Below are 11877 nucleotides of genomic sequence, written 5' to 3'. Positions count from 1 at the left end.
AATGAAACGGTTTGCAGCAGCCACTTCGGCCATAACCACAAAATAACTTCCAAAAAACCTGTTAGAATATAACGAGAGATGTTCGCGAGAGAATGCGTGGCATTCACATTGTTTATGCTGCGTTGCTAGGCAGCGCGAACGGGGTAGGCAGGCAGCTGCGTTTCACTTCCGGGTTTCACTTCCGCGTTTCACTTCCGGGTTTAGCCGGTCCGGCGGTAAGAGAGAGAGAGAGAGAGCCCCCTGTTGACGCGAGTTTAGACAGACACAGACTTAATAATAATCTAAGGGAGCAATCTCTGATCGACTTGAAAGTCTCAAAAATGTCTGTGACCTACATCTGACCATAGACACATCTGACCATAGACACATCTGAGCGTAAACACTATGAAGGCCAAATAATAATACGTTCTCAGAGCACTTTTGTATCCTAACGATAAAAGGAGCTGTCCATCAGCACCACACAGAAATCAGAAACTAAAAGTGAGGGGCCGTCTGCAATAGGCTAATAAACCAATAATTAATTACAAATTAAATAAAGGTATCATTCGACAATGGAGAAATGCATTCTCAATCATACATAATAATAATAATTACTTTCCCCCGTAATGTTTTGCAAATGATTTAGCGGCCCACGTGCAATACCTTTGCGGCCCAGCAGTGGGCCCCGGCTCACAGGTTGGGAATGGCTGGTCTACACCAGTGGTCTAAAACCATAGGTTTTCAAAGTGGGAGGCGGGCCTTCCCAAGGGGGCTCCAAGCAGTTTCAGCGGAGGCTCAGTGGATGGAAGTGAAAACATATTACCTTTGTTATTGAAAGGAGATATCATAGAATAGCCTAAATGTGTGATTTGGTTAAAGAGATATTTCAGAGATATGGTTTTGGGGAATTTGTCAGTTCTCCCCACTTTCCCAGAGTCATAAACAAATAAATGCCTTCAGACAGACCTTTATATGTATTTGGTGTATTCTGAAGTGTGTCAAACAGCAACATCAGGCTATCTTGGCTCAATTGTTGAGTGTCTATGGGATCAAATAACATAATCATGATCCCATAGGCATCCAGGAATTGAGCGAGGGGGGGGCTCCTTTTTCCAAGCTTTGCCTGGGGGGAGGCCCACAGTCTCAGACTTAAAAAAATAGTCGAAATTATTATAATTGATAATAAAAATAGTTGGTCATCAATTTTCTGTCCGTTGAGTCGACTAATCGATCAATTGACTAATCATTGCAGCTCTAGTGTGTGTGTGTGTGTGTGTGTGTGTGTGTGTGTGTGTGTGTGTGCGTGACTGTGTGTGTGTGCCAACTTAAGAAAATAAACAACGGGTCTCAAACGAAGGAAAAGCCTTTTAGGTCAATAAACATTTTAATCAAAATCATTCCAAATAGCCTGAAACATAGAAGCGCATGGTTTGTTTCAGCAGACAGGAAGAAGAGTGAAGTGTTAGACAGAAGAGGAGGAGGGAGGAGGGAGGAGGGAGGAGGGAGGGGGGGAGGAGGAGGAGGGGGAGGGAGGAGGGAGGGGGGAGGGAGGAGGAGGGAGGGGGGGGGGGCACTGTGTGTTTATGGAGAGCCTAGCCAGCAGCACAGATTGACAGGAAATGGTGTCTTTTTTGCCTGCTGGGCTGTACCACTTGTCCTGCTCTGACAGGGGGGGAGATGAATGTGCGGGGGCACACACACAGACCTAAAGCCATTCTATTATCATATATCTCCCATTGTATGGCCGCTGTTTGCTTTGGCCCAGCGCGGGCCAGAGTCTATCAGTCTGCACTGCAACAGTTAGGACCAGTGACAGGCTTTCTTTATTGACCACAGACCACCTATTGATTGACTTTGATTTCCTGTCACCGTGAGGGCACGCCACCAAATTGAATCGTAGCGATACACAGAACAGCTTGTGGCAGTAGGGGCGAACAAAATGATCTCCTCCAAGGAGACGTGGAAGGCTATACATTTAGCGGGTTTTTTAGTCAGCTGTGTGTGTGTGTGTGTGTGTGTGTGTCTGGTGATGGTATCTGTCGGGTGACAAACGGCATTTTAATATATACATTACAGTGAGCATCGCTTGCGTAATCTGGTCCCGTGGCAACGGTGCATGTCCGTCTGTCCGTCCGTGTTGTTTCTGCTCAGAGATAGATGAGCAGGAAGGTCAAGTGAACCTGTGAGAAGTGTGTCCAGCACATGGTGCGTCTGTATATGGAGGGTATTTGTCTGTGTAAATACACTGCAAGGCAGGCCTCATTCATCACTGTTAAAACACTTCCAGAGGGAGAGAGAGCGAGAGCGAGAGAGAGAGAGAGAGAGACAGAGAGAGAACTGCCCATCTTCTGTTGTTCCCTGGAACAGACAGACAGACAGAGAGAGAGAGAGAGAGAGAGAGAGAGAGAGAGAGAGAGAGAGAGAGAGAGAAGGGAGGGATTTACCCTGGCATCTGCTTTCTGGCTTCAGCCACAGTGCAATGTTCCCTGTCTCTCTCTCTCTTTCCCTCTCCCTCTCCCCCTATCTCTCTCTCTCTCTCGCTCTCCCCCTCTCTCTCCCTCTCCCCCTATCTCTCTCTCTCTCGCTCTCTCTCAGAGCCAGCCAGTGGCTGGACTTTAATATGGTTATGATTAGAGACGGGGGCTCAGCGAAGGGGAGGGGAGGGGGCTCATATTTACTGCAGGGGAAATGGGGGAGGTGCAGTCACACAGTGTAAAGACAGACAGAGAGAGAGAGAGAGAGAGAGAGAGACAGAGAGAGAGAGAGAGAGAGAGAGAGAGAGAGAGACACCAGCTCTGAATGGGACAGGGGGGGGGGGGGGGGTTGTTGTGTTTGTTTGCATTGGGGACCTGACATATGAAAGACAAAAGCAGTGTGGAAAGAATGGGAGAAGAATGGGAATAAAGTTTTGTCCTCTAAGCATGATCAGTCCTCTAGTGCTCTGCTGGCCAGACCCCTCCCCTCCCTTCCCCTCCTCTGCTCCCCCTCCCTCTGGGTCCCTCTCCATCCCTCCCTCCCCCCCTCCCTCCCTCTCTGGCTCTCTCTCTCTCTCTCTCTCTCACTCTCTCTCCACCCCCTCTCAGAGCGTCGGGCTGAGGCAGTTGGTTCACTCCGCCGTGTCTGGGGCTCAGCGAGTGCTGTGAGAGGCTGTTATTTAGGTCTGTTACAGCAGACAGGGAGCAGCTCTCCCAAGGGCAGGCAGGCAGGCAGGCAGGCAGGCAGGCAGGCAAGAGGGGGGGAGAGTCCAGAGTGTCACGCTCGGGCACGGCTCAGCACAGCACAGCGCTGCACGGCGCTGCACAGCACGGCACAGCACAGCACGGCACGGCCAGGCAGGAACCAGCTCCGCATTCCATCCGAGAGGGGAAAGGGGGAAACTGCAGCCAGCCAGCCAGCGTCGGGAAGCAGGAAAAGGACAGCCGGAGGGAGAGAGAGAGCTCCAGACGGAGAGAGGAGAGGAGAGGAGAGGGGGAGAGAGGGAGAGAGGAGAGGAGAGGAGAGGAGAGGAGAGGAGAGGAGAGAGGAGAGGAGAGGAGAGGAGAGGAGAGGAGAGGAGAGGAGAGGAGAGGAGAGTGAGGGCAGGAAGGGGAAAGCTAGCCTGTTTGTTGTTGTTGTCACTGTTTTAGCGAGTGACGTGAGCAAGGCGAGGGGGAGGGCACAAGGCACAGGCAGAAAGTCTCCGGCAGCGCGCGGTGTGTTTCAGTGCCGAGGGCGGGGGGCGCACCGTACACTGAGGTGTGCCATGTTCGACTGTATGGAGGCCCTGGGTATGGGCCCCCGGCAGCTCTATGATGTCACCAGCCGTGGGGCGTGCATGCTGCGGAAAGCGAGCCCCTTCTTCGCGGGGCTGGACCCCTTCGCCTGGACAGGCAGTGCCAGCGTGCAATGTAAGTGGCATCCGGTTTGCATCGCTCGTGGGACTCTCTTACTCACTGTCTCTCTCTCTCTGTCTGTCTGTCTCTCTCTCTTACTGTCTCTTACTGTCTCTCTCTCTCTGTCTGTCTGTCTGTCTCTCTTACTGTCTCTTACTGTCTCTCTCTCTCTGTCTGTCTGTCTGTCTCTCTTACTGTCTCTTACTGTCTCTCTCTGTCTCTCTCTCTCATTCTTACTGTCTCTCTCTCTCTGTCTCTCTGTCTCTCTCTGTCTCTTTCTCTGTCTCTCTCTGTCTCTCTCTCTCTTACTGTCTCTCTCTCTCTGTTTCTCTTTCTCTCCCCCCAGTGCTGGCTTGTTTACCCCTCAGGGCTAGGCCAGGGGGGCTAGCTGTCAGGGGCTACAGAGCACCACAGGAAAAGACTGAGACAGGCAGTCTCTCTCTCCTCTCCTCTCCTCTCCTCTCCTCTCCTCTCCTCTCCTCTCCTCTCCTCTCCTCTCCTCTCCTCTCCTCTCCTCTCCTCTCCTCTCTCCCTCTCTCCCCTCCTCTCCTCTCTCCCTCTCTCCCTCTCTCCCCCTCTCCTCTCCTCTCCTGTCCTCCTCTGCCCACCCCCTCACTCACAGCCCACCTCCAGTCTGAGCTGCTCAGCCATCCGAAAGAAACTCTCTGCTATGATATGATATGCACTGTGTGTGTGTGTGTGTGTGTGTGTGTGTGTGTGTGTGTGTGTGCGTGCGTGTGTGTGTGTGCGTGTGCTTGTGTGTACTTGCCTGCCTGTGTGTGTGTGTCCATGTTTGACTTGGTAGTGTGAGTGAGCAGCACAGAGTCAGGTTTCAGTGACAATGTGAGCCACCTGAGGGTCGACCTTGCCAGGTGCTGTGTACTAGAAACAACCCGTTAAGAATGGGCAGATGAAAGAGACAGGAAGAGGGTGAGAGAGAGAGAGAGAGAGAGAGAGAGAGAGAGAGAGAGAGAGAGAGAGAGAGACTTTGGATACACTGTGTCAGCCTCGCTTTGTTTATTATTTCTCTTCGTTTTTTCACACTCGCCCTATTTATTGATAGTCAGTATCTGTCATGAAAGGTTAATGAAGAGAATGTAGCTGTTTAATGTTACATTGCCCGCGAGGCCTGTTAGCTTGCCGGTTTGTTGACGCTCCTGGACATGGCTAACGATATCGCTGTGGAGCCAAACAGCCATGAATTCATAAGCAGATGAATTATTTACTGGATAAAAGGATGAATAAATTAGTAACGTGGGATGATGCACGCGCAGTCCTCGGAAGAGCCAAGAAGACATATTCTGGCCAGCTTTCTTTTCTCTCTCTCTCTCTCTCTCTCTCTCTCTCTCTCTCTCTCTCTCTCTCTCTCTGTCTCTCTCTGTCTCTCTTGACTCTCTCTCTTTCTCTCTGTCGGCTTCTCATTTTTCCGCCCCAGACTTCAGACAAGGCTCTGGCTCTTAACAACAGGCCCTGTCTGTGGACAGGACAAAACGGGGGTCCGTTTCCATACACTTCCAGGGGGCCGCTACTGCTGTGAGAGAGAGCGTGTGAGAGTGGGGAAAAGCAGGGGAGTGTGTGTGTGTGTGTGTGTGTGTGTGTGTGTGTGTGTGTGTGTGTGTGTGTGTGTGTGTGTGTGGGTGTGTGTGTGTGTGTGTGCAATTTTGTGTGTGCGCGACGGTGTGGAGTGAGCAAGGCCAGCAACGACACCAGAAACTATAACAACAGCAACCAGGAAAACAAGAGGAGAGACCGCGCAGTTGCACAAACAACAACAACAACAACACAATGCATTCCTGTTTTTCGGGGGAAGCTTTTTGAGTTCGCCCCCCGGACATATTTTTGGTGTTTGGTATTTGTTGGGTCCTTGCTGGTTTTGTTGGTTGCGAGCGGCTCACGGGGGGAGAGTCATCTGTCATCATGAATCCTGCAGACAGCAGTGTTTCAGTGGCTGTCATGCACACTGGCCCAGGTTTAATGAAGACAAATGTGCTGTCAGTGGAGGCCAGGGCCAGGGGGGACTCCTCTCTCTCTCTCTCTCTCTCTCTCTCTCTCTCTCTCTCTCCCACCAGCCCAGCCTGCTCCGCTTAGCATGGGGACGCCTGAAGATAACAAGATGAGATGTGTTTATTTCATCAATCAGACCTCTCTCCTTTTAAACCCACTCAAAACACACACTTTTTAAAGAGCCCCTAAAGTCATCTTAACATGTATATTAAAAAAAATACTCTACCCCCCCCCCCCCACACAAAAAAAAGGCTAAATTATCTTGTTAAATTCATTAAAAATCTCAAAGCAACCAATCGGGGTTATCTTAGAACTTACTGCTGATTGGTGGACAGGGATTGGCTCTGGTGTTTGTGATGTCACGAATCATGCCGGGTCGAAAGTGGCCTTTTCAGTGAGCACGTGCAGAGAAACTTTCCACTTTCAGCGGACGATTGTGGAAACAGCCTTCTAGTGTCGACCTCTCCACTAAGACCTCATTCTGCACAGTGAAGCTCAAACATCTAACTGAAGGAACAAGAAGAAAAACACATTTTTGACTTTAGGGGGGGGGGGGGGGGCTCTTTAAGAAATTAGCCCCTTCACGTTCCAGAAGTGATTTTCTTCGTCTTTCTGTTCTTTGTCACAGGAAATCAAAGAGATAGGGGGAAAAAAGTCTTGAGGAGCTGCTGCCCCGAGGCGAGGCGAGGGGAGCAGGGCAGGGCTGACTGAGGCTAGCAGAGCAGAGCGATGGTGTAGTGTTTCAGCCCCTCTGTGCCCAATAACCTTTGTAAACATGGCTGCCCTATCCCACACGAGGAGCCATAATGGCTCTCTTTACTGAACCAGTTGCCCCTCATTGTCCTCATCAATGAGGTTGATGAATTGATGTTTGAGTCTGATCTCTCATTAGGCCCGACCCAGCTGCACACCAGAAGGACCTGTCTGGCTGCCAGTGCCACACTCCACACCAAGCACTCACTCACTCACTCACTCCACACACCCAAGATCCACCCGCTTCTTCAACACAATCTCCTGCTTTATGTTCAAAAAGAATCTTTAGCTTGTTATTAAGGAGTTTCTCACGATTCGATTCCCGATTCCCGGGGGGGTCACGATTCGATTCAGAATCGATTCTCGGTTCAGTACGTACAGTGGGTGGATTTCAGGATCCACTCACAATCCGCCGTGTGCTACGAAAGGCGGCGTAGCAAATGATGGCACGAAAGCAGAATAAGGTGTATAGGATTATGTCGTTTTTATATTTGCAAAAGTTTTAGCAACTGATTGCAACACAATAGTACACACAAAGACAAAAGGTAACATTTATTCACGCTGAACTCGCACAAATAAAAACTTCTTCGTATTCCTCAGTTATCGGTGACTTCAAGAAAGATAATTGGACGTAATGTAAAAGAATAAAAATGAAAAAAGAATCAATTCTTGGGAGTGGTGAATCGGTTCAGAATCGTGCTAGATAAGAATCGTGATTCTTACATGAATGGATTTTTTTGTGTGTGTGACACCCCTAGCTGTTCTAAAAAACGACACACAAAGTATTTGATTTGAGAGAGAGAGAGAGAGAAAAAAACACATTTGTCACGTATCTCCCACAAGATGAGTATATCCTATTGTGCGGGCAGTAAATCTCCTGCGGTGATAAGTGTCACTTGTGTTGGCCCGTGAGCTGGGGACAATCGGGGGGGTGGTGGGGGACTTTAAAAGTGTGTGGTCAGTTTTCCTGTTTTTTGTTCGGGCAGTGTTGAGACCTCAATGTCAGAGGTTAGTGAGAGGCTACGGCCCTGGCCAATGTCAGATCTCCACCATGTGTGGCGGCCTTGTCCCGCTGGCTGAAAAGGAGAGCCATTCAGCCTGCTCCGGGTTGTGTAATGCTCTTAAGTGCCTTATGCCACGGAGCTGGTACTACATCTGAGCTGCCCCGCGCGCACGCATAATGGACACTGATTTAGTCATACGTCAATGAGAACCGAATTAGTCAACTGGGCAGGCAAGCTCCATTTGAGATAGCCTATAGCGGAGCGATCCCCCACTCTGTCAATGTTCATTTTGCTCGAGAAGAATGAGGCAATTACGCCTTAGCCGCTCTCCAGGGTCAGAAGAAGGGGAAGAGTGTTTTTCTCACCGGAAAAAAAAAAAAACGTGCGCTCGCAGCTCGCTTCTTTTTCAGCGTGGTTTTTTTTCGGGGGTATTCATTCTGATCCTCGCTTAGCGATATGTCCAAGTGACACCGGGCTGTAACGGATAGCCGGAGAGTAATCCATCAAGATGTGTGCAATCACACACACACACACACACACACGCACACACACGCACACACACACACACACACACACACGCACACACACACGCACAGACACACACACACACGCACAGCCACACACACGTGCGCGGACACACACACACACGCACAGCCACACACACGCGCGCGCGCACACACACACACACACACACACACATACACGCACACACACGCAAACACACACAGACACGCACACACACACACACACACACACACACTCCCCTTTGTTTTCCCCCTTAATGTGTTCAAATGTGAATGGAGGAGCTAATTGAAATGGGGTGTATCGCGGCGGCAATGACAGAGAAATAAGAGCCTCTTCCTGTGACCGCTGGCACATTCTGACCCAATCAGTTTCTCCCCTGATGGAAGTCTGCAGTTATTTCATTATAATTACAAAAGATTCAATTAAAAGATTAGAATGCCTGAGGGGGCAGGACTGGGGATAGATAGTGCTATCTTTGGTAAGGGGGGGATGGTGTTTGAGTGTGTGAGTGTGCGCGCGCGCGCGCGCGCGCGCGCGTGTGTGTGTGTGTGTGTGTGTGTGTGTGTGTGTGTGTGTGTGTGTGTGTGTGTGTGTGTGTGTGTGTGTGTGTGTGTGTGTGTGTGTGTGTGTGTGTGTGTGTGCGTGCGTGCGTGCGTGCGTGTGAGAGAGAGAGAGAGAGAGAGAGAGGGAGCGAGAGCGAATGAGAGAGGCTTATGGCTACAGTTGTAATGAGGACTTGTCAGTGCAGTTATACGTACATAAACCCCTGTTGATTCTTTCAAGATAATGTCACATGAATGTGTTGAAGGTAAAAGGCTTAACTAGTCAGCAGATCCAAGGTCACTGGCGTTGTAATTGATATGACGGAGGGGAAAAACACTTCACTTGTCTCTGAAGGCAGCTGTGTGGCTTGAAGGAGGAGGCTGTTTGAAGTAGACTGACTGTAGTAGAAGAAGAAGCAGGACTAGAAGGAGCTTTGCTCCCTTCATTCATTCCAAAGCTGAATGTAAAAAGGCACATTTCAAGTGTGATTACAGGGTTAGGGAACACCGCTGTTGCTAGGCGGCTCACTAATTAGGTGGTTAACTGCCCGGCCAATCAGAACACAGAGCACAGGCAGCCAATCAGAACACAGAGCACATGCAGGCAGCCAATCGGAACACAGAGCACATGCAGGCAGCCAATCAGAACACAGAGCACATGCAGGCAGCCAATCGGAACACAGAGCACAGGCAGCCAATCAGAACACAGAGCACAAGAGGGTGAAGTCGGTGAAAGGCACATTAAATATTAAGCTTCATTCTTATGCTAAGCTAACGTGCTGACATCGTCAATATAGCCTTTTCCCAATATAAGATAACCCTAACCCTAACCCTAACCCTACACTGTCACAGCTCTTTGTGTCACAGTGGCACACCCCCGTGCTAACAGATCTTTCATGCAGTAATAGCTGAGGCCATTAATAGCAGTGCGGTCTAAAAATAAACACACTCAATGCTCGCAGTCACTTCAAGTCTTTTCATAAGCCCCCCCCCCCCCCCCCCTCTCCATGTGGGGTTTTTCACTTGCATAAGAATGAGAAGGTGTCAAACCACAATTGTGTGTGTGTGTGTGTGTGTGTGTGTGTGTGTGTGTGTGTGTGTGTGTGTGTGTGTGTGTGTGTGTGTGTGTGTGTGTGTGTGTGTGTGTGAACTCTGTATGTGACTGGAGGGCTGGGCGATATAGACACAATCAAATATCACAATATATTTTTGACCAAATACCTCAATATCTATATTGTGATGACTATTGGTGCCGTCACAAAATATTTACACAATTAGATTTTTTTTTATAAATAATCCTCAGTAATGTGGATAATATAGATAGGCTAATGACTAAGTGGGTAAAGGCAAATAGTAGAACAGCTAGAACAGTCTGGTAAGTTTAGAAAATGACATCACTTTACTGTAATGCAGTTTTTAAAACCAGGGAAAGACAACACTTATGACATATCATTATTACCATATCCAAAATCTAATATATCTAGTCTCATATCACGATATATCGATATAATATCGTTATATTGCCCGGCCCTATGTGACTATATGTCCCTGTACATAGCATTTGTGTGTGTGTGTGTGTGTGTGTGTGTGTGTGTGTGTGTGTGTGTGTGTTGAGCTGGCACAGACTGCTGCTGTGTCAGAGCCACAGACAGACAATGTGCCAGGCTAGATTCCACATGCATGTGTTGGAATCCGGCTCTGCACTGATGGCAGTTTATAGCCACTCGACAGCGTCAGTCACACCACTGTAAATACAAGTCATCTGCTAGCCTGTAGCACCTCACACAGACTGACTGTCTGTCTGTCTCCTCCTGACTAGCCTGTAGCACCTCAGACTAGAGCTGTCACTTTTTATTCGAAATTCGAATTTAACTTCAAATGTGGGGGAGGGGGGGCATGTTCGAATGTAATTGACCTGTTCGAATTATAAAAAAAAAAAAAGAATAAAAAAAAAATATATATAATAATAACAACATTGTTTTCTAACTTAGCATCGATGCTAGCGGGACTTACCCAGCTATCGTCATTGCCTGCTTACTGCTTCTTGCTGGTAATGTTAATCCCATGTCAGAAAAAGTCTCCAGATTTGTCGCGTTAGTCTCTTCTGAGAAAGATTGTCTCCAGGGTCTGAAAAGTTGTCTCGAGTTGGATGCAGCCAAGTTTGTGAGGCAGTGTTGTGACTGTGAGCGTCCAAGCTAACACAGCAGCGGAGAGGAGCTGACTGACTGGACCATGAGGACAGCTGAGGATTTTTTTTAAATATTCTTTTAATATTTTATATTATATTATATATATATACGATGTAACCGGCAGGCGCGGACTGCATAATCGGGCACGTCGGGCCGATGCCCGGTGGCCTGGCCTGGCCTGCAAAAAGAAAAAAAAAATTACCAAAAGAAAATTAACCAATTTTTTTTTTTGAATATATTCGAACATTTTGCGGGCAATTAAAGTTTGCTCGAACTTTATTTTGGGGAAAAAGTGACAGCTCTACCTCAGACAGACTGACTGTCTCCTCCTGACTAGCCTGTAGCACCTCAGACAGACTGACTGTCTGTCTGTCTGCTCCTGACTAGCCTGTAGCACCTCAGACAGACTGACTGTCTGTCTCCTCCTGACTGTCTGTCTGTGTCCTCCTGACTAGCCTGTCGCACCTCAGACAGACTGACTGTCTGTCTATCTCCTCCTGACTGTCTGTCTGTGTCCTCCTGACTGTCTGTCTGTGTCCTCCTGTCCTCCAGCCTGTAGCACCTCAGACTGACTGTCTGTCTCCTCCTGACTAGCCTGTAGCACCTCAGACTGACTGACTGTCTGTCTCCTCCTGACTAGCCTGTAGCACCTCAGACTGACTGTCTGTCTGTGTCCTGCTGTCCTCCAGCCTGTAGCACCTCAGACTGACTGTCTGTCTGTCTGTCTGTCTCCTCTTGGCCATGTTCACACACTGCTCTTCCCTGGGTTTCACAAGACAGCCTAGATGGTGGAATAGGGCTGCACAAATTTAGCATTCCCACTGAAAACCTATGATCACATTGCAATCGCAATATCTGTCAATATATGGTGCAGCAGCCCTAACGAGGAATATATCTGTCAATATATGGTGCAGCAGCCCTAACGAGGAATATATCTGTCAATATATGGTGCAGCAGCCCTAACGAGGAATATATCTGTCAATATATGGTGCAGCAGCCCTAACGAGGA

At 48.8% G+C, this 11877-nt stretch overlaps 1 protein-coding gene across 1 annotated transcript in view; it reads left to right on the top strand.

Annotated features, from left to right (window-relative positions):
- Nucleotides 1-3721: 3721 nt before the first annotated feature.
- The window catches only part of rarga (retinoic acid receptor gamma a), a gene marked incomplete at its 5' end in the record, with an annotated part of 35827 nt that continues 27671 nt past the window's right edge, over nt 3722-11877 (top strand). Inside the window, one exon of the mRNA XM_083642122.1 lies at nt 3722-3866. Within this exon, the coding sequence (XP_083498248.1) occupies nt 3722-3866 (145 nt within the window). The remainder of the gene's footprint in view (nt 3867-11877) is intronic.

The sequence above is a fragment of the Poromitra crassiceps genome, assembly GCF_964638095.1.
Source record: "Poromitra crassiceps genome assembly, chromosome: 8".
In the NCBI taxonomy this organism is placed as follows: Eukaryota; Metazoa; Chordata; class Actinopteri; order Beryciformes; family Melamphaidae; genus Poromitra; species Poromitra crassiceps.
Note: the sequence above shows the minus strand (reverse complement) of the source record. Positions and strands in the feature narration are given on the sequence as shown.